Consider the following 26,762-nt stretch of genomic DNA (forward strand, 5'->3'; position numbering starts at 1 on the left):
GGGATGGCCAGGGGTACTTAGCGATGGACACACTGGGGATGGCCAGGGGTACTTAGTGATGGACACACTGGGGATGGCCAGGGGTACTTAGCAATGGACACACTGGGGATGGCCAGGGGTACTTAGTGATGGACACACTGGGGATGACCAGGGGTACTTAGCGATGGACACTGGGGATGGCCAGGGGTACTTAGCAATGGACACACTGGGTATGGCCAGGGGTACTTAGTGATGGACACACTGGGGATGGCCAGGGGTACTTAGCAATGGACACACTGGGGATGGCCAGGGGTACTTATCAATGGACACACTGGGGATGGCCAGGGGTACTTAGCGATGGACACACAGGGGATGGCCAGGGGTACTTAGCAATGGACACACTGGGGATGGCCAGGGGTACTTAGTGATGGACACACTGGGGATGGCCAGGGGTACTTAGCAATGGACACTGGGGATGGCCAGGGGTACTTAGCAATGGACACTGGGGATGGCCAGGGGTACTTAGTGATGGACACACTGGAGATGGCCAGGGGTACTTAGCAATGGACACTGGGGATGGCCAGGGGTACTTAGCAATGGACACTGGGGATGACCAGGGGTACTTAGCAATGGACACACTGGAGATGGCCAGGGGTACTTAGCAATGGACACACTGGAGATGGCCAGGTGTACTTAGCAATGGACACACTGGGGATGGCCAGGGGTACTTAGCAATGGACACTGGGGATGGCCAGGGGTACTTAGTGATGGACACACTGGGGATGGCCAGGGGTACTTAGTGATGGACACACTGGGGATGGCCAGGGGTACTTAGCGATGGACACACTGGGGATGGCCAGGGGTACTTAGCGATGGACACTGGGGATGGCCAGGGGTACTTAGCAATGGACACACTGGGGATGGCCAGGGGTACTTAGCAATGGACACACTGGGGATGGCCAGGGGTACTTAGTGATGGACACACTGGGGATGGCCAGGGGTACTTAGCGATGGACACTGGGGATGGCCAGGGGTACTTAGCAATGGACACACTGGGGATGACCAGGGGTACTTAGCAATGGACACACTGGAGATGGCCAGGGGTACTTATCAATGGACACACTGGGGATGACCAGGCGTACTTAGCAATGGACACACTGGGGATGGCCAGGGGTACTTAGCAATGGACACACTGGGGGTGGCCAGGGGTACTTAGCAATGGACACACTGGGGATGGCCAGGGGTACTTAGCGATGGACACACTGGGGATGGCCAGGGGTACTTAGTGATGGACACACTGGGGATGGCCAGGTGTACTTAGCAATGGACACACTGGGGATGGCCAGGGGTACTTAGCAATGGACACACTGGGGATGGCCAGGGGTACTTAGCGATGGACACTGGGGATGGCCAGGGGTACTTAGCGATGGACACTGGGGATGACCAGGGGTACTTAGCAATGGACACACTGGAGATGGCCAGGGGTACTTAGCAATGGACACACTGGAGATGGCCAGGTGTACTTAGCAATGGACACACTGGGGATGGCCAGGGGTACTTAGCAATGGACACACTGGAGATGGCCAGGTGTACTTAGCAATGGACACACTGGGGATGGCCAGGGGTACTTAGCGATGGACACTGGGGATGGCCAGGGGTACTTAGCAATGGACACACTGGGGATGGCCAGGGGTACTTAGTGATGGACACACTGGGGATGGCCAGGGGTACTTAGCGATGGACACTGGGGATGGCCAGGGGTACTTAGCGATGGACACTGGGGATGACCAGGGGTACTTAGCAATGGACACACTGGAGATGGCCAGGGGTACTTAGCAATGGACACACTGGAGATGGCCAGGTGTACTTAGCGATGGACACTGGGGATGGCCAGGGGTACTTAGCGATGGACACTGGGGATGGCCAGGGGTACTTAGCGATGGACACACTGGGGGTGGCCAGGGGTACTTAGCAATGGACACACTGGGGATGGCCAGGGGTACTTAGCGATGGACACACTGGGGATGGCCAGGGGTACTTAGTGATGGACACACTGGGGATGGCCAGGGGTACTTAGCGATGGACACTGGGGATGGCCAGGGGTACTTAGCAATGGACACTGGGGATGACCAGGAGTACTTAGCAATGGACACACTGGAGATGGCCAGGGGTACTTAGCAATGGACACACTGGGGATGACCAGGGGTACTTAGTGATGGACACACTGGGGATGACCAGGGGTACTTAGCGATGGACACTGGGGATGGCCAGGGGTACTTAGCGATGGACACTGGGGATGGCCAGGGGTACTTAGCAATGGACACACTGGAGATGGCCAGGCGTACTTAGCAATGGACACACTGGGGATGGCCAGGGGTACTTAGCGATGGACACTGGGGATGGCCAGGGGTACTTAGCGATGGACACTGGGGATGACCAGGGGTACTTAGCAATGGACACACTGGAGATGGCCAGGGGTACTTAGCAATGGACACACTGGAGATGGCCAGGTGTACTTAGCAATGGACACACTGGGGATGGCCAGGAGTACTTAGCGATGGACACTGGGGATGGCCAGGGGTACTTAGCAATGGACACACTGGGGATGGCCAGGGGTACTTAGTGATGGACACACTGGGGATGGCCAGGGGTACTTAGCGATGGACACTGGGGATGGCCAGGGGTACTTAGCAATGGACACTGGAGATGACCAGGGGTACTTAGCAATGGACACACTGGAGATGGCCAGGGGTACTTAGCAATGGACACACTGGGGATGACCAGGGGTACTTAGCGATGGACACACTGGAGATGGCCAGGGGTACTTAGTGATGGACACACTGGGGATGACCAGGCTTACTTAGTGATGGACACACTGGGGATGGCCAGGGGTACTTAGCGATGGACACACTGGGGATGGCCAGGGGTACTTAGCAATGGACACACTGGGGATGGCCAGGGGTACTTAGCGATGGACACACTGGGGATGGCCAGGGGTACTTAGCAATGGACACACTGGGGATAGCCAGGGGTACTTAGTGATGGACACACTGGGGATGGCCAGGGGTACTTAGTGATGGACACAGTGGGGATGGCCAGGGGTACTTAGCAATGGACACTGGGGATGACCAGGGGTACTTAGCAATGGACACACTGGAGATGGCCAGGGGTACTTAGCAATGGACACACTGGAGATGGCCAGGGGTACTTAGCAATGGACACACTGGGGATGGCCAGGGGTACTTAGCAATGGACACTGGGGATGGCCAGGGGTACTTAGCGATGGACACACTGGAGATGGCCAGGGGTACTTAGCAATGGACACACTGGAGATGGCCAGGTGTACTTAGCAATGGACACACTGGGGATGGCCAGGGGTACTTAGCAATGGACACACTGGGGATGGCCAGGGGTACTTAGCAATGGACACACTGGGGATGGCCAGGGGTACTTAGTGATGGACACAGTGGGGATGGCCAGGGGTACTTAGCAATGGACACACTGGAGATGGCCAGGGGTACTTAGTGATGGACACAGTGGGGATGGCCAGGGGTACTTAGCAATGGACACACTGGGGATGGCCAGGGGTACTTAGTGATGGACACACTGGAGATGGCCAGGGGTACTTAGCAATGGACACACTGGGGATGACCAGGGGTACTTAGTGATGGACACACTGGGGATGGCCAGGGGTACTTAGTGATGGACACACTGGGGATGGCCAGGGGTACTTAGCAATGGACACACTGGGGATGGCCAGGGGTACTTAGCAATGGACACACTGGGGATGGCCAGGGGTGCTTAGCGATGGACACACTGGGGATGGCCAGGGGTACTTAGCAATGGACACACTGGGGATGGCCAGGGGTACTTAGCAATGGACACACTGGGGATGGCCAGGGGTACTTAGTGATGGACACAGTGGGGATGGCCAGGGGTACTTAGCAATGGACACACTGGGGATGGCCAGGGGTACTTAGCAATGGACACTGGGGATGGCCAGGGGTACTTAGTGATGGACACACTGGAGATGGCCAGGTGTACTTAGCAATGGACACACTGGGGATGGCCAGGGGTACTTAGCAATGGACACTGGGGATGGCCAGGGGTACTTAGCGATGGACACACTGGAGATGGCCAGGGGTACTTAGCAATGGACACACTGGAGATGGCCAGGTGTACTTAGCAATGGACACACTGGGGATGGCCAGGGGTACTTAGCAATGGACACACTGGGGATGGCCAGGGGTACTTAGCAATGGACACACTGGGGATGGCCAGGGGTACTTAGTGATGGACACACTGGAGATGGCCAGGGGTACTTAGCCATAGACACATGCTGTAATCAACGAACCAGCTTAGCTATCAAGAAGGTAGGTTTGTTAGGAAAATGTCTTTGTCTCTTCTTGCCTTTGCTGTCTCTTACCCTCCACCATCTGCCGAGGGATGGCATAGCACTAAACCCTCCCCAGAAATGATGTCTTCAACCTCCAGAAACATAAGGAATAAAATTAATTTTCTGAATGAAATACCCCACCTGTAGCATTCTCATAAGGTGACACGAAAGGAGCACCGCCCCTCCCCCAACTCGCTCCTCTCTTTTCCGGGCGGGCGTGATCACCATTTGGAAGAAAGCCTCCGTACCCTTGCTTTCCAATTCACTTTCTAAATATGCTCCAGTGTCTGCCTTTTCTCCAACTGTATTAATTTAATTTAAAGCATTTAGGGCAAATGTGTGTCTGTCCCTCTGTTTCATGCTCATAGAAACTAATCTGTCATCTTCACCTTGCCAGTAGCAGGGTGGGGAGGGAAGCATTGTGAATCGGCTGACAGGGGATCTGAGTTCTGACCTTAGCCCTGCTGGAGGACCTTATGCAATCACTTAACCTCTCCGTGTAAGTGCTGACACCTGTAAAATATGGGGTCAACTGATGATTTATTAGGGCTCCGCCAGCCCTGGCATTGTATAATTCAATGGCTGGCTCCGGAGAAAGCCAATAAATGGATGTTAGGCTAACAGGCCAGCAAGCTGCTTCCTCTTGCTCACAACCCCAGATTGGAGGGTGGCCTGACAAGGCCAAAACGAGTCAAGCTATCTAGCTGAAATTACTCTCTATTGAAGATGCACAGTGGTCCCACCTCCCATCTCTTCGGTCCTTTCATCACTAAATGGAATGAGCTCCGGCAGAGGAGCAGAGTGGGTGGGTGAGACTGGGCAAGGTGCCGGCTGCTGGGCTTAGGTCTGCGGAGCTGCGCCAGGGGGGGGGGGGAAAGCTCATCAGGTGGGAATCTGACTCCACTCACAGCCTTGGGGTTCTCACCAGATCCAGTTGCCTTCTGTGTGAGTCGGGGTTCTCCAGAGGAACAGAACCAATAGGAAATGAATGGGTTGATTTGATTGGTTTACACAATTAGAGCTGGGGACAGTCCCACAGAAGCCGCCTGCACACTGATGAGCCAAAGAAGTCAGTAGCTACCCAGGCCAGGAAGCTGCAGCCTCAGAGTAAGAGAAAACAATGATAGTTTGAAACTCCATCTGAGGCCAAATGCTTGCTTTGCAGAGAACTGCTGGTTTGAGTCCACAGCAAACACTGAAGAAGCAGCCATCCACAGGCAGCAGCAGAATAATGCGAGCAGCTCATGATGATGTGGGCACCAGCCCCCTCCTCCCGCTTTAAATATTTATTATTCATTTATTATTTATGTCTGTGTGTGAAAGAGAGAGAATATGTAGCTACACACATGCCACACACACACACACACACGTGTGGAAGTCAAAAGACGACTTGCAAGAGGTGGCCCTCCCCACCACGGCCCTAAGGACCAAATCCTGGTTGCCAGACTTGCACAGCGAGCAACCTTTACGTATCTAGAAATTGTGCCTCCGTTTCTCTGCTCTTCTATTCCTTCCCAGCCCCCAGACTGACTAACGCCAACAGTAACATTCACACCCTGGGTGGCTCTTCCTCAGTCTGTTTATACCCACGTACCAAAATTCTCTAGATGCACTGTCTCTCGAGATGCACCTGGACATATGCCAAGCCTATTGCTAGGTATCTGTGCCCCCCACATGAAGATAAAATCATCCCTTCGCCTTAGAATCATGAAGCCTAAAGACTCCTCGCTTTACCTTGCTGTGGTGAGGTCTCCAGGCTCTGCCAAGAGATGCCTACCCCCATGAAGAACAGCTACAGAGGACGGAGCGGAGGTTGAAGAGACCCGGTGACAAATCACCCACCTCTCAGGCGCCCACCTTCATTTGCACTGTTGCCGCCCCACACAGCTTTCCCGAGGAGCTCCTCGGGACAGCTGAGTCAGAATTCAGACTTTGAAGTTTAGACTACAAGAATTCAATTAAGAACTTCAAAGTCCTGTGCCAAGTAGTAACAGGAAATAAGAGAAACTCAAAATGTATAAAGCTGTGAAATGTAACACATTGGATTCTTCAGGAACCCTAACCGAAAGAGCCTATGGGGACAAAGAACAGGCCCACAGGTAGCCTAGTGACGAGAACTGATTGTTGAGGTGTGTTCACAAGACTGAGGAGTCACTGGTCACTCTCTGAGTGTCTCTTGGGCTCTTTCCTTGCCTGTTCTATTCTCCTCTTAGAGATTGGCATTCACTACCAGGTCTCTCTCCCCTCTTTCCTCCCTGCACAACTTATACCCATAATCATGACATCCTGTCAGCCACCGTGGCTGCCTCCCACGGTCAGCACAGGTGGCATTTGGTGCAGACTCAGAAGCACCACACAGCTTTCCTAAGAACACCTACTAAATGCCCAACCAGGGGAAGAAAGTTATCTATCAGTCACGTTAATCCCTCAAATGTCAAACAAAATTGACTTCAAAAGCAGACTATTGCTCATCCAGTAGAAAGGCACTTTACAGTTGATGCTTCCCACCAGTGCAAAGGCAGAGACTCGGTGCTGGAACCCAAGGTCATGGATCAAGGCCTCCATCTTGCACACGCATTAAAATTAAAATTAAAATTATGCAATCAACAGGCGTGTGACTGCATACCAAGGGGTACACAGAGGAAAACACAGCCAGAGTTTGTTGTTATTAGGTAAACTGTAGCAGGCAGGGTGACTGCCACGAGCATACAGGCTTGTCTTGTAGCTCAGCCCACATCCACAGGTCTAACTGCCCCTAGAACATCCACAGGTGTTAACTGCCCCTAGAACATCTACAGATGCTAACTGCCCTCTAGACTTCAGATTTCTTTTTTCATTTCAGTCCTATAAATGGAAGAGAATTGTCTATCTTCTCTTGGACTTCATTACCACCTCCAGGACATCAAAATAAGAAAATTGGTTCCTTTGCCCTTGGGTTTACATCGTCTATCTCCTTTGTAGGCTGTGCCTTGTGCTACAACTCCTATATTTTCTTACTTTTTCATCCCCGAGATTTTCAGCCTTGAACTAAAGACTTGCAGTCACATACAGTGAAGCAGTAGGCATGCTGGAGCCGTCTGTGGATCAGTGGCGCCATCTATCGGCTGACAGTCAGAGTGGAGGAAGGAGGTAAAGGCTGCATTGCAAGTGTGGTAGAATAATGGCCTTAACAGCTATCCACACACAAATGTCTGGAGGCTCTAAACCAAAGAGACCTTGCTGACATAATTAGAGAGAGATGGCCACCTAGCTAACCCAATATAACAAGTCTGTGAAAGCAGACGACCTTTTCTAGCTGTTGTCCACCAAGGACACCCACTAGGAGACTAGAGAGATGCTAACTGCAGGCTTTAAGGACAGAGGAGGTCATGAGCAAGGTGCACAGTTATTCAGCTGAAGGTGTGCACCGGTGGCAACACCTTCAGTTCTGGGCTCCAGACCTTGGGAACTGTGAGCCTGACGTGTACTGTTTAGGCCATGCATTTGCAACAGCAGCGATAAGAAATAAATACAGCTGGCAATGTATTCCCCTTGCCACATGGTCTGTGTCTGTGCCAAAGCAAGGAGTGGGAGGGACTGGGCATGCAGTACAGCAGGGCTGTGGCTGGCAGATGTGAGTCACGGCACACGCATGCAAGCACACAAACACCGTGCACATGTGCACCTTCCTGAGTGAGAAGCAGCAGCCTAGGCTCTAAGTTTACTTTAGCATCACTCAGACTGCTTCTAAGAAATACTTCTTACTTCCTCCCAGGCTGTGGTAGGTACGCTCCTAGATTTGCAGAACAGAATGAGACAAGAGAATAAGGACTTGAAATGGATCCTTTAACCTCTTGTTCCTGTGAACTTGATCTGTGACCAGTGTGAGAAGCGTTGATGCCCCAAGGTTGGGGTGAAAGTGCTGCCTCATTTCCCAAGTGCAGCATTGAAGTCCTGGAGCACCCAAGCTTCCAGGAACTAACACAGCCAACTGCCTGTCACCTCCCCGAGCTGACTCTGTGCCTCTTGAAAAGACCCCACCCAGACATTCTCGGACAGACAGGCAGACAAGTCGGGTAAGCTCTGGTCCTTAGAAAGACAGAGTCTTCAAGCTTATCGACCTGAAAACACAATGCCCAAAGGAATATTGGAGGCTGGGGGATGGTTCATAGGGTAAAAGTGTTGTCACACAAAAATGAAAACCCTGGTTCCTATCCTCAGAACCCATGTAAAAATCTAGACACTGCATCATGAATTTGCAATGATGGTACATCCACAAGGAGATGGGAAACAGAAAAGGCAATACAAGAAACTTCTGGGCCAGCTGGAGCCTGACATGTGCAGTACAAAAATTACTCTGTGCCTCAAAACAACGTGGAAGGCCAAGACTGACAGGAGAGGTTGTCCTCTGACATCTACACATGTTCCATGGTACATGCTTACCCATACTTAAACACATGCACATACAAATCCCATATACATCTATCATATAACACACACATACATGATACAGAGAGAGGACATTTTTAAAAACAATCTTGAGTGTTTTCTTCTCTCTCTGTGAGGTCTAATCTTAATTGTCAACTTGCCTACACTGAAAATTAACTGGGACCAAAGCTACTGGGTGCTCTGGTGAGACATTGTCTTAATAAGATTATTAGAAGTAGGAAGACTCATCTTAAAACCTACGCTATACCTTCCGGTGGCAACCCCAAATAAAACAACACGGAAGAAGGAAACTTTGCACTTTGCCTGCTTACCCTCATTCATGCTGGCAAGTTCATCTACCCTGTTGCTGTGACTGGTGTTAACCATGTTCTTCAGGATGTCAATGAAGACTGAAGACCAGAAGCTCTCCAGGAATCTCCAGGACTCTGACACCATATTACAGCTACTGAAAATCCAGCCTCATTCCAGATTCTCAGCCTTTCTATTTTTAGACACCCATTGTAGACTACCTAGACCACATCTTGTTAGCCAGTCTAATAAATCTCATATATATATATATATATGTGTGTATGTATACATATGTTTATGTATATACACATATATATTACACAAACATATATATGAGATTTATATATATTTATATATGTGATATATATTTAAATATGTATTATATTGTATATATAATATATCATATATATAATATGATATATACTTTTTAATATATTTGACAGAATTATATTGTATCTACTATATAGATATATAGTATATTGTATATTATATATTATGTGTTATATATTAAAAGGGGATTTATTAGACCAGGCCATATAGTGTGTATATATATATATATATATATATATATATATATATATATTACTATATTATACATAATATATATTCATTCTATCAGTTCTGTTCCTTTAGATAACCCTAATACTCTCTTGTGCAGTTCTCTTGAGGCACATACAAAACAGCCACACTTGGCTTTGCCAGTGATATCTGTGAGCTCCTCTCACAGGATCCTCTGAGACTATCCTCCCTCTTGAAAAGTGGACAGCCATCTTGGTTCACATTGGAACCATTCAGAGAGTCATTAAAAATTCTGATGTCCTTGCCAAGCATCAGTTCTACGAAATCATAATTTCTACATGTGGAGCCAAGACATCACTAGCTTCTCAGGTAATAATTCATGCTGCCAGAGGGGGAACGTATGATGATTCCTACAGCCTGTGCCGCCATCATGTGAGTCCTGTTACTGACCACAGGGCTCCTCCTCTGACCAATCACAGGGCTGTGGGGCTCCATCCCATTCCTCACTGTCTTTCTCTTCCCTTCTCTAGATTTCTCTCTTTTAAGACTTAGTTTTATTTTTAATTGTGTGTACGCATGTATTTATGTGGGGCTATGTGAGTGTGTGTATAGTTGCCCATGGAGGCCAGAAGAGGTTGTCAAAGCCTGTTACAGGTGTGGACAGGAGCCCTGGGAACGGAATTCTGGTCCTCTGCAAGAGCGATGCACCCTCTCCACTACTAGACATACCTCCAGCTCCCCTTCTCTAGACTTCTGTTCACTCTTCTCCCTTCTTCATCACTGGCAACCTTGCTGCTTCTCTTTTGGATTTGTAAAGCATCCACTAAGACTCTGCTACTTAGTGATCCACATAGACACAACCTCAGACCTCATGCTCCTCCTCCCGAAGCAAACCTACATTTCAACGGGATCCAAGGTGACCAGAGTCATGTGAGCTTAGGAAGCTATGCTGCCTAGATATTCCAGCACTCACCTGGGGAGGCCCCCCGGAGTGGTTCCAGATTAACATCTGCTGTGCCAGTTGCTTCTGGAGGGACTCCCAAGTCATCAGATGGAATGTCCCATTTTCTCCAGTGTGGTTCCATATCCTCCTCTTTCTCCCTCTCAGGATGTCCAGATGCTGCTGCACACTGGGCTGGAAGGATCCTAGTGTGTGTGTGGTGGGGTTCTCTGCTGCTCTTCAATGAGTTAGCTCTTTGACACGATCTTAGCTTGTGCATATACCTTTATTATTAAGGTAGGCTTACATGGATACACTTTATTTGGGGCAAACAAAGGGTTATATAGTTTGGGGGAAGTGGGTGAACATATCCAGGGTAGACAAAGGTCATTGGCTGAAAGCTAAGGTACTGAGATGCCTCATTAGCATGGGAAGGCATTCCAGGAATCTCATGTGCAGGACTAGGTGGCATTCCTCAGGTGGGGTCCAGGATCCTCCAGAGAAGGAGAAACCCTACTGAGGGAAGGAGTCTGCCATTTTGCACCAAGCTCAGGGCTGTCGAGTGACGTCAGACTTCAATGTTAGCAGCACTTTCCAAACACTCCAGCAGAGAGTGTTTAAGATGGGTTTATTTTCTTCTCTTTGGATAATACTGCTATTAATTACAAAAAAATTCAATTTTGGACAACTCTATTCCACCCTTTCTGCTGCTACAAAATCAAAAGACCAGTGTCCATTGCTGTACAAGGTCCCTCAGCCTGTTGGCCCAGGCCATATGCACTAAGGCTGGCAGTAGCTTCTCTAGTGAAGCTCAGAGCTGCTGAGGGGTTGGAGCCAGGATCATTTTCAATATGAGTCCTCCAGGGGTAAGTCTGTCACCTTCCCTGCACCCAGCAGCACGTTCCCTGTAACATCTCACGGCCATGCTTCGTTTCTCACGGCCATGCTTCGTTTCTCACGGCCATGCTTCGTTTCATTGACCAAGTCCACACCATCCCTGTTTCAGCCCTCGATGAAAATTAAATGGCTAAATATAGATTATTTCATAATAATCTGCAGGTACCAGTTGCTTCTGGAGGAAACAGTTAGATCCTAATTAGAGAAAACCGTTTTAAAAGGGCCTTACTAGAGGAAATATGCTTGGCTAATATTTCTCTACAGGCAAAACAAATTATTTTGAGAAGTTCATCCATTTGTTGACAGCGTTCGAAGGTAGACCAGTAGACTCTGGGAGATCAACAAAAGGGTTAAGACCTAACAGAAGTCTTCCAAAGTCTAGGGCCTCCTGAATCTCCTTGAGAATGAATCACTAGATTCTTTACTTTAGAAACTCCCAGGCAAGTGTTTGATTTTCTTCGGGAAGATACATCAAGTAACCCACGCGGTTTAACAAATGCACCTAGTGAGTTTTAGCATCAAGGCGGTAGGACTCAACCTACCTGCTCCCTGACCCAAAGCCTTCAGAGAAACCACTGGTACTCACCTTTGTCAGGTGCCCTTGCTTCCAAAACCTACTCCCAATAGCCATTTGCTAGCGAGCAAATCTGCCCTTTGTATACACAGAATATGTCTTGTCTCTCTGTGTTACTTTCTTTACATTAGGCCTAGCTCTTTTTCCAAATGTAGAACAATTTTATATTTAGTCCTTAAACTATAAACCTCTCTAGTTTTCAAAGTACATCTCTGATCCTGCTGAGGCAGAAAAAGGTAGTTTCATCTCATGAGAACTTGTAATAAAATTAAAAATTCAAAGATTGCCTACACAAAAAAATATTATGGACATAATCTTTTAAGTGTTATTGTTCCTGTTTTCTGTTTTCATAACAAAATACCTGATGGTTGTTAATTTATAAGGAAGATAATTTTATTTAGCTCATATTTCCAGAGGTTTGAGTTTGTCACCAACTTTTGCCTAACTCTGGTGAGGAGCTTGTGGAGGGTGTTAATAAGGGCCAGAGGGACACATGAGACACATTCTGAAGAACTATGAGGAGATGCCAGCTTCCGCATAACAACCCATTCTTGTGAGAACCAATCCGGTCCTTAAAGGTCTGCAGTAATTCCTTCCAAAGATAGTTTTTTTTAGTACATAGATACCCTCCACTAGGGTCACGTCTGACACCTACCTATCATAGAGATTCTGCCATGTCAACACCATAACTCTGAAGACCAAGCCCCCAACACATCAACTGTTCAGAAGCAGCATCTAAGCCAAAGCAGCCCCGTCTGAAGAAGAAGCAGGTAACTATGTCAGGTAGCCAGCCTATCCATCCTGGAAAAGAACAAACACACCCATGCATGCCTACGTTCTATCCTAAGAGCCACCATAAGCTTACAGGTTAACAATCCACTCATTCCCTTGATTTAATCAGAACAAAATTTGGTAAGCATTACTGTTTACCACGTAATAAGCCATTCTTCCCTGTGCCACTGAAAAGAAATATCGATATAAGATTTATCTAAGTAGTTTGATTACATGTTCCAGGAAGACCCTTGGTGGACCAATTCCATGCCTTTGCCCATAATCATAATCACCATCAATTCAACTATTGGGAACTATTCAGAGGTCCCATGTACAACCTTTTAACCCATTAAGATAATAAAGATATGTGATAGAGTTTCTTCTCTTTAGGACTCCACAATCTAGTTAAGGAGGCAATATTTTTAAAGAGATGACATTAAATAAAATGAAAATCATCTTTCATCAAGTGTATGAATAGCTGGACTATGTGCCTCTAAGGACTAATCTGTGTGTGATGTGCAAACGCATGATGTAATGCAGGAAGGTGGAGACTGGGGTGGAGCTCTGAGGCAGAGTGCTCAACTACACAGTGAGCCAAGGAAGAAGACAGCTGGGCCTTTCTCCTCTTATGGGTGTGTTCCCCTGTATGTGGTCCCTCCTGTGTGCTGAGCACTAGGGATCCAAAGTCAGGAAGTTCACCTGCTCTTGGGTTACAGCTGAGCCTCAGGATTTGTGTATCTACTTATCTGCAAATTGGCTGACTCACTAAAATGCACATTCATTTTAAAACCACATTAATAGGTTTTCACAGTCATTTCTGGTAATATGTGGAGGTGGGGGAAAATATTTAGTTACCTGACTAGACACAGTTGAACGAGGTAACAGATGGCCTTACTCTCTCTGCTCTTTCCTAGAGTCATTTTAATGGTTAATTTACAGCTGTGGTGTGTGTGTGTGTGTGTGTGTGTGTGTGTGTGTGTGTGTGTGTGTGTGTGTGTATACTTGCACGTTTTGCTTTGAGACTATTTTAAAAGTAAAAAGAAAGCTAATATGTGGCTCAGAGAAACATCTTTGCCAGGTAAGCACATGTGGGTAGAAGTCACCTGCCGGGAAGCACAGGTGGGAATGAGTCACCTATGTTAAATACAGGTGGGCATGAGTTGCATAGGTGAGTAAGCACAGGTGAGCATAATTTACCTACAGTTAAGAATAGGTAGACATGAGTCACCTGCAGGTAAGCACAGGTGGGCAAGAGTAACAGTTGATGTTGGTTGTGGACTCAATGTTCATGAGTCAGTAGTTTGGTCCTTTAAGAAAAGGAGAGGAAATGTGCCAATCTGGAGGTGACTGTATTCCAGAAAGTACTGAAGAAACGCCTACCGTGTAATAAAGGTGTGATCTAGAAACAAGCCGGAGTCCATAGACTCATGAGAGAGGAGCTGATTGCAAAGAAACAGAAGGTATGGGGGTGGTGGCACACACCTTAAATCATAAACCTTGGGAAGCAGAGCTAGGAGGGTGAATCCCAGTGAGCTCAAGGCCAGTCTGGTCTACATAGAGAGTTTTGGACTAGCTTGGGCTACATGGTGTGAGACACTATCCAAAAACAAAAAAAAAGAACTAGAAAAGGGAATGGGCTGTGGGTGAGTGGGGGGCACTAGTTCTAGTGTCATTTCTGTGGCTGTGACAGAATACTCTGGCAAAAAGCAACTCAAGAGAAAAAGGATCTACTTCATCCTGTAATTCCTGGTAAAAGTACCATATTGAGGAGAAGTCAAGGCAAGAGTTCAGGTCAGCTCAACACAGCCGAAAGCATGGAGACAATAGATGGAAGCAGACCCAGTACTTGGCTAACCTTCCCTACTCTTAAAGGTACAGAGCCCCAAACCAGGGTGTGGTGCCCTTCACTTTTAGACTGAGCTTTTCCACGTCAATTAAGGCAACCAAGACAATCCCACATAGACATACTCATAGGCCAACCCGATGTAGACAACCTTCACTGAGCCTCTCTTCCCAGGCTCTTCTAGGTTGTATCAAGTCAACAGTTGAGTTTTTACAATGCATGCATACAGTCTGAGTCCACTACAGAAGAGAAAAGATTCATGGTCTGCCTTGCTGTGAGGCTAAAAGTCAAAGAAGTCACATCATGAGGAGATGCTCAACATTTTTAGCTACTATTTTATTTATCACACTCCCTTCAAAGACACACTCCCAGTGACCTCATTCCTCCCTCTGCCTCAGAGTTTGACCACCTCCTAATAACGCCAGTCTCAACCCGTGAGCCTTTGAGAGACAGTCCAGATCCAAATAGAACCTAATTCAATCAGTGAGACCAAAGTCTAAAGCTGGGACTAGGAAGGATAGAAGTGCTATGAAAGATGGGTACGAGGTAGGTCTGACTGGATTGGCGTTTGGTGAGGAGAATGCTAAGTACTGGATGGCTCAGGGAGAAAGGAAGACAGAAGAGTGGAGTTGAGCAGAGCAGACCAGGAGGAGAAACACCTTCAGTTTGGGAACTACCAAATCTGAGTACCTTCTGATGGCGATGCGTGAGAGCCATTGCATGTATACCTGAGGTTCAGGAGAGGGAACTTGCCAGCGTGTACTGACCGCTATTGACAAGCTGAGAAGGTGTCCCAGATGGGAGCACCCAGGAAACCCAGAATAGAGATGCTCAGAAATGGGACAAGAAATGTTGTTTAGTTGGTCCTATTCATAGGGACCTTTATGTACCATGCACTATGTGATATGCTATGAATTAGAGAGTTGAGTCAGCTAGGGCTGGGGGTGAAGGAAGAATAAAAACCACAAAACTAGAAGACAGAAAGACTACTCACTAGAATGTAGGAAATCCTAAAATGGATGTGTAAATAAATAAAAGAAAGAAGATGAGAGTTAATTGGTAAGTTGTAACTTAATCACGAATGCTTTGAAAACCAAAATATGAAGTCAAACAGTGGGAGTACATTTTTTTTTTCTTACAATGATAAAACAATTCATTTTTGAAGCAAATATCTCATAGTTCTGGGGTTCAAGGGCAGGGACAGCAGCAGCAACTCAGGTCTGGTAGGATCTCTCAGAAGATAGCAAGAGTACAAATCGGTGGGGCCATCACATTGCCAATCAGCATGCCAGAGAGCAATTCAAAGTTCGACGTCACTCTTGTGATGATGCACAGGAGTTCAAGGTTCCCACCATGGTCACCATGGTCACCATGGTCACCACAATCCCTTCCAAGTGACCTCAAGTAACTTCAGCATATCTCACCAGACCTATACTCATCAAGGTCTCACAGTCGATTACTACTGCCTGCCACCTTAGGGACTAACCTCCCAAGATACAAACCCAAAATAATACTCAAAGTACAGCAAGGGGCTTGGTTCATCCATCCATCCATCCATCCATCCATCCATTCATTCATTCATTAATTCATTCTTGATGCTGGGGATTGAAGCCAGAGCCTGACACATGCTAACCAGGCATGAGCTAACTTTGATGCTGGGGATCAAACCCTGAGCTTTGCACTTGCTAAGCACATTCTCTTCCCCTGTTCTACATCCAGAGCCCCTGAGGATTTTCAAAGAGAGAAGTCTTACAGGCAGAGTTAGAACAGGAGGAAGGGCCCTCTGGCAGATATGGCAGTGCTATTGCCTGCACTGCCATAGCTAATAGAATTTCGTAATAGATTTAGGAATAAAAGTTGAGGCAGGCAGAACTGCTGGGACATGGTGGATGGGGACGTGGGAGCAGCATGTGAACAAGTACCGGGTTTGAGGTCAGTGGCTAGAGGCACAAACAGAATGGCTCTGAAGTTAGCAGACCCTTGAGATGGATAATGCTTGCCACTTGGATAAGCGCACCTTCTGGGCCTAGCTAGTATCAGCTTGAGACAGTGAAGAAGGTTGGAACTAGGAAAGGAAGAGGGATGGGAAGGAGTCAGAGAAGGCCTCCTTTGCTGAAGTCCTGAGGACTAGTTAGTCCCCTGTGGACCACAATGCAGTCCCAAGATCATGCTAAGAACACACCTTAGAGTTCTCACCCCAAACTGTCCAAGCAGCACTTGGTGCTGGAAAAGTTTTCAAAAGACCTCCCAGCTCCTGAGGACTTGCTCCCACAGCCTGCCCTGGCTCTGTGATGTGCAGGCTCCCTGGTTCAGAAGCTAAGAGTTTCACGATGACAGACAGCATGTTTGAACCGAGCCAGGGCTCTTTGGAAGCTTGCAGCCCTGTGTGACTTCACAGGATGCGCACCAAGGGGATCTGCTCTGCCTCTGTCTCTAGAGACATATCCTTGCTGCACCATGACTGGGGGTGCACACACACCTGGCACCAACTTCACCCCTCTGGTAGTCCTCCACACCCTCTGCTTGACAGTTTCAAACCTGTTCTCGTTGCTCTCCCACGCATGCATAACTCATCTCTAGGGAAGGGTCCTTATTCTGTCTCACGGGTGAAATCACTGCAGATCTGTCCTAGCTGTCTCTCTTCAGCCTTCAGGAAGATGACATTGACCTTCTGGTGATATTTTATGCCTGTCACCTACTTGCGGGAGTCACAAGATGGGTACAGTGGTCTTCCTGGCACCATTATTGGTTCCAGTGCTAGGGACCATCCAGGGCATGGCTAAGAGCTGAGACCCTTCCTGCAGAGGGTCTAGTCAAGAGACATTGAGAACTCACTGCTCCTCTCCCTATGGTAGAATCCCACCGGACATTAGCAATGGCACTGTTTTGATGATGCTTTTTTTCTCTGTAAAGAAGCTGGAACCCAAAGATTTAAATGATTCCTCAAGATTACACAGCTAGACTGACAGATCCTGAGAATGGAGAAATCACTGTCTTGACTTGTATACTCTCTGATGACCCCACCAAGCTATTATGCATTTCCAATCCAATGCTCGCACAGTGGCCCTAGTTAAGCCAAATGGGTCACAAAACCAAACCAAAAGTCATTAATCTGAGTATGTAGCAGTAAAGGTTGGATGGGGGTGTGGGTGGCAGTGAGGGGGATGGGAGGGAGATAAGAGGCTTGAGGAGGGAAGATGGTGAGAACACATCATAAGAACATATACATGTAAGATGTTGTCAAGCACAAAGTCAAGAAAAGTAAAGGCAAGTCCATCACCAAGGAAATAAACTAAAGAAAGTTTTCTTCCTGCTCTGAGAAGAAATGAAAAGATCACAGAGCCATGACGTGGCATAGTTAAAAGTAGAACTCAACCTTCCAAGCCTGTCCCCAGCAGCCTGCTGTTCCTGCATTCCCTGTGGAGGACCCCAGGCTCCCTTGTCTCATCACCTTGTCCTCCATGGAGCACTTCATGAACACTGTGTCAGGTGTTGTCACAGCATCCATTCTGTTTGTACATGAAGAAGCCCACTGTGATATCTACCTTCCTCCAGAGGGAGTAACTTTCCAGCTAACTTTCATTTCTTGTTCTCTTTAGAGACAGCCCTGCTACCCAGTTTAACCTCAAAACTCACATGAATTCTCAAGATCTGAAGACAGCTATAGAGAAAATTACCCAGAGAGGAGGCCTTTCTAATGTAGGTATGTGACCCAGATTTTGAGTAATTCTTCCTTGTTACCATGGTGCACCTTCTATGTGGCTGTCTTATAATATTCTATATTGGAGGAGGTGGAAAAAATAACCCATCAAGGAATGACACCCAGCCTCTGTATCTTCCCTAATGTATTACCATAGATTCAGGTACAAAATGGTCAGAACACTCATGACTCCGATGGGAAGTGACTCCGACTTCCTACCCATCTGGTTCTCTAGTTGCTGCCAAATTCCTCAGGCCTAGCAGGACAGCTGTTGTGACTACTTTGTGGCTGGCCTATAAGCTACCAACCAGTTAGTACTAAATTTTGTCACCAGTTCCACCCAGGAGGTCCTTTAGGGGGGGTCTTGTTCCCATCAAAGTTGTCGTAGTGGTGACTTTGCAGAGAGGTGGGTCCCGTGTTTGAAAATGAGTCTCCTATAGTGTCTGAACCTTAAGAGGGGTGGATGCCACTAGAACTCCAAAATCTAGTCCTCAGTGGGACAGCTCCAAAAGTTCCATTTTACCTGTTTACCCAGGGGAAGCTGGACAAGATGGAATGTTTCCACACCAACCATGCCCAAAGACTGGAAGGAAGGCTAGTTGTGCTTCCCAGAACTCCCAACTGTTTAAGGCCAAAGAAATTCAAGTGCAAGCTACAGTAGTTTGTGTGGAGTGAAGCAGTGAGCGGTACTAAATTCCACAGAGCATCCTTGGAGTTGTAGAGAGTCTGAATAATTAGTTCCCTCCTCTCGTTATCTCTGTAGTGACCAGAACATTAGTATTTGGCAAATGCAGAATCCTTCACCTCAGTGCAATGCTGAATAACCACTAGCCAAGTCACCATATTCATGTCTGTAAATCCACATTAGCTGCATCATAAGCATGATAGAAGAGATTTCATATTTGTGTCCAATTTATCACTTACACAAGCAAAATTTCAATGAGAAAAACCTGGCAAGGATTCAGTTCCCCTGATGAGGACAGAGAGGAGTCCTAACCCAGTTGGTATACATTTTCAGAGAGTGCTATGTTCTCACTCTGCCTCTGCATCATGCCGGAGTTCAGTGAACATAGTCTGTGTAACTGAGGCACATGGGGATTTAGTCTGTGGAGGAGCACAGAAAGGACTGACCAAGCAAATGTAGCTGGAGCTTTCACAATGACTTCTCAAGGCACTGTGCTGAACAGGGGACAGTTAAGGGAACTGCTACCTCTTCTAAGACCAGAAAACCAGTTCTCAAATTCTGTCAACAAGGCCTTTTCATGAACCTGCTCCATCCAGAGTGCTGCTGTGTGACAGCTCACAGCTCCAGCACCACGCCCTACATTCCCCATTCTCATCAAAAAAAAAAAAAAAAAAAAAAAAAAAACAACAACAACAACAAAAACACCATCAAAACTACCAAGAAATCCCAGTGCAGAGAAGCCAACTACAAGACAGTCTGATCAGCAGAAGTAGCAGAAACAAGTCACAATCCATGCTTGGCTTTCATCTTCTAAGCCTGAATCAAACACATCAGCTGAGGAATCAAACACATCAGCTGAGGGAACTAAGATGAAGCTGGATGCGTAAGGCACTAAGGACTATGGGTAGGTAAATGGAATGTGTGCTAAGCACTGATTCACTCTGGCCTCCATATTTAAGATTGATCGGGTCGTGTGAAATCTCATGGCTTCTTACAACTTACACACTTTGCTACGTGTACTTAATACTACACTGGAGAGACTGCTGGGGACTTTGGGCCTTGAGTTCTCAGCAGCCATGGTTTTCCATTAACAACAGGGTCTCTGCAGCCAGTCCATGTGCTTGTCTGAGATGCTTCTCCAGCAGCTTTGAATGTAACCACCTGTTGGCTTCAATTGACAAGCGAAACAGCCAGGGGAGCCAGGATGCTGCCAAACCCAGAAGAGCACTGAGTGAAACTGTGTTCATTCTAAAGTCTAAAGTCTAAACAAGGCAAATTGAACTGTAAATGAAATGAGAACCCATTTGGGAATCTCCTAGAAACTTTGACCTTTTACATATTCATATAGACAAAAACTCCCTTCAGGGGATGTGCGTGGGTGTGCATGTGTACAGACACACACATACACACACACACACACGAATCCACAGACTCTAAGTTAAGAGCTATGCCAGCCATGCTAGCTCAAAAGCAGCCAGTCATTTCCGTGTGCTCAGGAGGACCCAGGACATTCAACAAGAAAACTAAGAAAGGTCTTTGAAACTGGAGCAGTAGGCTGAGCTAGTTATCCCGAGACTGTTGTACAGTGTGAAAAACACACATGAGAAAAGCATGCAGAGACTCCAGTATGACTCATGGACTGTGGCACTCAGACTCAGATGGAGGAGACTGTTGGTCTGGAACTCCAGGCCCCAGGACCATGAGTGACCTATAGAGCTGACCTGTCACCACTAGGGCTTTGAACCCAGCCTGTTCGTTTCTAGGAGATACATCCCACCCACAGCCAGCCAGACCTGTGTTCTTGGTCTGGGACTAGAGAAAGGGCATCACTAGTTGTGGGAAACAGCCTCTCCCTCAACAGCTGGAGCACTGGGCCCACTTGGGCTGTGAAAGGCCAGGAGGAGACTAACGTCACTCCAAACCAGTCCCTCCCACCCCTGTTCTCACACACAGCGTGGGCCTGTTTAGGGGCCTGATAAGAGTCTAATACCCAGGCAGGAAGGGGCCCTTTTGATCTCATGGAAGTCTTTCTCCTCTGCTTGTTGGACCCTAAAACCTTTTCTTTTTAAACAAGAGACAAGTTCTGGGTTTAAAAAATAAGACTGAGGAGAAATTGTGATGGTCGTACAGCATTGTGAATATGTTTATTGCTGCTACATTATATGCATAAAAATAGTTAAAGTGATATATATGTGTATGTATATATATATACACACACACATACACACACACATACACACACACACACACACCTTGGGACTGAATGAGTATGCTTTTCTAGGCCTCTTTGGGTGGCTGTGATCTGTTCTTATATTCATTCATATTACCACTATCATTTCAAGCAAATTTTCTTCTACTTCCAGGTCGTGCCATCTCCTTTGTAACCAAGAACTTCTTTTCCAAAGCAAATGGAAACAGGGGTGGGGCTCCCAATGTGGCTGTGGTCATGGTGGATGGCTGGCCCACAGACAAAGTGGAAGAGGTGTCACGAGTTGCAAGAGAGTCGGGGATCAACGTCTTCTTTGTCACTGTTGAAGGCGCTGCTGAAAGGGAGAAGCAGCATGTGGTGGAACCCAGTTTTGCCAGCAAGGTACATTTATGGGGGTGTCCGCAGAGCCACTCCAGCGCAGAAGCCGCTGTGCCCTGAAACATTCTCGTGACCTCAGAGCTACTTTCTAGGACCTTGAAATGTTCACGAAACTCATAAGCACGTAGTAGGGCCTCCCCTGGGGAACCTGGATTTGTCCTTTCAAAGTCAAACTTTATTCTCACTGCAGAGCCAGCAACTTGCAAGCAGAGGGCAAGAGAAGTGTCACCAAACTGTTACTTAAACCTTCCTATGTTCCTCTCACAGCATCAGAGGACCCCAAACAGACAGGTAGACTTTATACACACACACATACACACACGTACTCTTGCATATATGTATATATATTTTATACACACACATATACACACATGGACTTACATATATGCACACTACACACACACACAGACTTGCATATATATACACACATATATATCCTATAGACACACACATACACATATGGGCTTACATATATGTATATGCACACTATACACACATGTGCTTGCATATATGTATACATGTTCTATACACACACATGGACTTACATATATGCACACTACACACACACGCACACACACATACACATACACATGCACATGCTGTCACTCACACATATGCTACAAGAGAATCCATCTGACAAACGAAACAAAGGAATTCTACATTTCCCAGATCAGCCAGCTCTGCTGCCACTCCTGGAAGGCCCAAAGGCAGTGGCATCCCAGAATTATTCCTGGACACTGACATCACAGCTCTTGCCCTCCACTACTATCCAGGCCTAAACCACCCCAAGGCCTAAGATAGCACCATGTCACGGGACCGTTCCCTTGCTGAGTCTCCCCAGTTTACTCTGAAGCACCCTGCCAGTTCTCTGGGATTCTTAATCTAAATCCTTCACCATTACCTGTTACAGCTGAGGCGCCTGCAATGAGGGCCAACCTCCCTTCCTGGTCAGCTGACACTGACCTCCGCATACACACTGTGTTCCATCCACAGTCAGCACCACCACTGTCTCCTGCTATGACTTTACACAGACTCTCTGTGGGACTCCTTCTCTCTACTCACTAGCCAGAACTCAGCTCTGTCTCAGCATTCATCTACCTAGGCTGTGGAAAGTTTCACGAACCATGTAGGTGTTTATAAATCAATAAAAAAAAGATTTCCTAGGAAAAACTTAAGTTACTTCTTGCTTAAAGTAATTTTGTCATTATACAAGTTTATTTGTGGCCATCAGGTCTGACCTTGTCAGATCCCCAGAGGTTAGTAAGATGGAGAAGTGACGACCCACTCTTGGGACAGGAGCCTAATCACTTCTAAGAACATCTAACCAACTTACTCAGGGTTATTTGCCATTTCTTTCCATTTTTTTTTTTTTCCTGGAACAAGCTTGGGCAAACACTCATTTGCCTAGCAGCAGGGTTGTGTGGCAGGCAGAGCTTGGAGGTTACTGGCAGATAAAGCTGGCGTTCCAGTTCTCAGGGACTCAGAGATGTCCCTTCACAGCTGGCCCTTACTTCTGTGATGAGGGGCTCATGTTGCAGAATGAGAGTGGGAACCAAATAAGAGACTGTAGGGGCATCAAGTGTGACTCCAACATGTGTGTCGCCTCAGCGAGTCTGAATCCCTTCTAGAAGAGTACAGGGCTGCCGTGGAAATATCCCTGTTTGTGTATCAGAACAATAGCTTTATTTAGCCATCCCCTGTGATGGTTGGTACCCACAAAGCCGCAACACGGCTGGTTTCCAGCACAGATGAGTTGAGGATATAAATATAAAAGCTAAAAGCCAGCACTGCACATCTCCCTGTGAATGTGTTCATTGGACCATTTTCCACTGAGACAAGGACCCAGGCTGAGGAGGGAGGCAGGGAGTGAGTCCAGATGTTACTGGAGGGGTCTGGACCTCAGTGGTATCCAGCCAGGAAACTGGAATAGAGAAAAGTGTACTCTGAAGTCTAATATCGGAAGTAGGACTCTGAAAAGCCTGTCGGGTGCTCAAGGGTCTTGGTGGCAGGCTAAAGGACTTGACTTTCTGATCTGGACTAGATCCTTTCTCTCTTCCAGGCAGTGTGCAGAACAAATGGCTTCTACTCCTTCAACGTTCAGAGCTGGCTCAGCCTCCACAAGACCGTGCAGCCCCTGGTGAAGCGAGTCTGTGACACGGACCGCCTGGCCTGCAGCAAGACTTGTTTCAACTCTGCGGACATAGGCTTTGTCATTGATGGCTCGAGCAGCGTGGGGACAAGCAACTTCCGCACAGTCCTGCAGTTCGTGGCCAACCTCAGCAAGGAGTTTGAGATCTCAGACACCGACACGCGCATCGGGGCTGTGCAGTACACCTATGAACAGCGGCTGGAATTTGGGTTCGACAAGTATAACAGCAAACCCGACATCCTCAGTGCCATCAGGAGGGTGGGGTACTGGAGCGGAGGCACCAGCACAGGGGCTGCCATCCAGTACGCCCTCGAACAGCTCTTTAAGAAGTCCAAACCCAACAAGAGGAAGGTAATGATCCTTATCACTGACGGCAGGTCTTACGACGATGTGCGGATCCCAGCCATGGCTGCCTACCAGAAGGGTGAGCACTTCTACTATAAACGTGGGACCAGAGGCATCTCTCGAATGGGTAGAGGACCAGTGTCCTTGGTGCACAGGGAGGATCTGCCCTTTCATGTATTGTTTCTGTCTATGACTTAAGAAAATATCCACAGGGAACCAGAGGGGTAGCTCATTGGTTAGAAACTCTTGCTGTTCTTGTAGAGAACCTGGTTTCCATTCCCAGCACCACATGGTGACTCACAACCATCTGAAACTCCAGTTCCAGGGGATTTTGTACCCTCTTCTGATCTCTGTGGGCACCTTACATGCATATATGCATTACACATTGCACGTATAGTCAAAACACTCGTGCACATAAACAGATCTTTCTTTCTCCTCCTCCTCCTCCTCCTCCTCCTCCTCCTCCTCCTCCTCCTCCTCCTTTTCTTCTTCCTCCTCCTCCTCCTCCTCCTCCTCTTCCTCCTCCTCTTCTTCTTCTTCTTATCCTCCTCCTCCTCTTCCTCCTCTTCCTCCTCCTCCTTCTCCTCCTCCTCCTTCTTCTTCCTTCTCCTTCTCCTTCTCCTCCTCCTCCTCCTCCTCCTCCTCCTCCTCCTCCTCCTCCTCCTCCTCCTCCTCCTCCTCCTCCTCCTTCTTGTTCATAACCACAGGGAGAAGTGGTAGGGAAAAACAGCATAGGATCTCTGAGAAGACACAGGATCGAAAGGATTCTGCTTAGTGGTTTCTCAAGTATTCCTCGAGTATCCAGAGCCTCAAGTGATGGAACAGTAACCCTTTCTTTAACACGCTGTGACCTAAAGCTCCTTCCATATGGGCAGAAAGCAGCAAGGGGGAAGTTGATTTATCGCTTTATGAAAGATGCCAAACCTCTAGCTTTATTAACTCCAAACTGTGCTCATAACTTTTATAGAACAGTAATGCTTTTAAAAATGTAATATTGAAAGTGAATACTCATTTTTTGTTTTGATTTTTGTTTTTGATTTTGTTTTTTTCAGGGAGCTTTTTTCTATATGACTCAGCCATGCCTCAAACACAGAATCCTCCAGCCTCAGCTTCCCATGTGCTGGGATTATAAGTACAATCCACAATGCTTAGATGAAAAATACTATTTTTGTCAATGACTTCTGTCTTAGGGTTTCTATTGCTGAGAACAGACACCATGACCACGGCAACTCTTATAAAGAACAACATTTAATTGAGGCTGGCTTACAGTTTCAGAAGTTTAGTCTGTTATCATCATGGTGGGAAGCATGGCGGTGTGCAGGCAGACAGGGTGCTGGAGGGGCTTAGAGACCTACATCTTGATACACAGGCGGCAGAAAAAGACTGAAACACTAGGCCTTTCTTGAGCTTCTGAGGACCTAGTAGTATTGAATTGGGAGTCCATGCTACTCCAGGATGGCCCCATTGGCACCTATTTCTTCATTAAGGCTGTAAAAGACCCCAGGTTAAAATAAGATCAAAAGACTATAAACTCTTAGGACATCAGCTATATTAATTTTGCTGCTGTTGCCATAGTGTGGATATCCAAAGTGTTTGTTGAATAGCTAGTCACACTGTTTCTAGAAACTAGAGAACTCACTGGGATGCTCTCATTTGTTTTCTTTGGCACACTTCTGATTTGGGGAACCCGGAAAAAAAATATTCATTGTCAGCGCCTTTGCTTGGGGACATTTGCTTCATCCCATCTTTGTCTCCACAGGGGTGATCACCTACGCAATAGGCATCGCATGGGCTGCTCAGGACGAGCTGGAGGTAATTGCCACTCACCCTGCCAGGGACCATTCCTTCTTTGTGGATGAGTTTGACAACCTCTACAAATTCGTCCCCAGGATCATCCAGAATATTTGTACAGAGTTCAACTCACAGCCTCGAAACTGAGTTGTGAGCAGACAGAGCATGGCAACTGCTGATGTCTTACTGGTCCTTGGGACTATCGACAGCATTGTCCCTATCTGGGGGGATGGGGTGGGGGGGAGGGCTCTGACAGAGCTTGGGAAAATGCATTCCGTGTTACTATTCTTTGCCATTGGCGGTGTAAATGCTTCAAAACCTACCGGTTAAAAAGCTGGCTATCAGCTCTCAGGTTGGGTTCAAACACTGCATTGCTTTGCGTGTACTGAAGAGCCCACATTTTGTTTTCAAATTCATATCCAGAGGAGAGTACGGCTCTGGTGACACCAGAGGCAAGTGCAGCTCCTATGACGGGACAGAAGTGGGCGTTTATGAGAAGTTTGTTTATATTTCTCATTAGAACTCTGTAATTGTCTGTAAGTTTCTTTTTATTGTTTTCTTCCTTTTTTTTCTCTTTTCTTTTTTTGTCATGAGAATGTAGGAATTGCTTAAATAAATGTTTCAAAGAATCACATGGACATTTTCTAATGGTGTGATGAGAAGTCTCTCCGTTTGTCATGAGGCCATATTTTACCATTCCTTTTCTTGCAAAACAAAACAAAAACCACTACTACATGTGGGTGTGCACTAAAGTGAAGTGGGAGGGGCCTGGCCGAGCTGCATGTCCTCACCCAAGGACACATCTATTAGCTTGCAAAATACACACGTAGTATATGCACAGGAGGATGCAGAGATGGACAGGGGAATGAA

At 47.2% G+C, this 26,762-nt stretch overlaps 1 protein-coding gene across 5 annotated transcripts in view; it reads left to right on the forward strand.

The window, feature by feature from the left end:
* The window catches only part of Vit (vitrin), a 117,564-nt gene extending 91,034 nt beyond the window's left edge, over nt 1–26,530 (forward strand). For all 5 annotated transcript variants that reach the window (XM_034514413.2, XM_034514414.2, XM_076942295.1 and 2 more), the window contains 4 exons: nt 18,235–18,338; nt 21,384–21,610; nt 23,667–24,180; nt 25,861–26,530. In XM_034514413.2, the coding sequence (XP_034370304.1) occupies nt 18,235–18,338; nt 21,384–21,610; nt 23,667–24,180; nt 25,861–26,039 (1,024 nt within the window). In that variant the 3' untranslated portion in view covers nt 26,040–26,530. The remainder of the gene's footprint in view (nt 1–18,234; nt 18,339–21,383; nt 21,611–23,666; nt 24,181–25,860) is intronic.
* Nucleotides 26,531–26,762: the final 232 nt, after the last annotated feature.

The sequence above is a fragment of the Arvicanthis niloticus genome, chromosome 11 (genome assembly GCF_011762505.2).
Source record: "Arvicanthis niloticus isolate mArvNil1 chromosome 11, mArvNil1.pat.X, whole genome shotgun sequence".
NCBI classification, from domain to species: Eukaryota; Metazoa; Chordata; class Mammalia; order Rodentia; family Muridae; genus Arvicanthis; species Arvicanthis niloticus.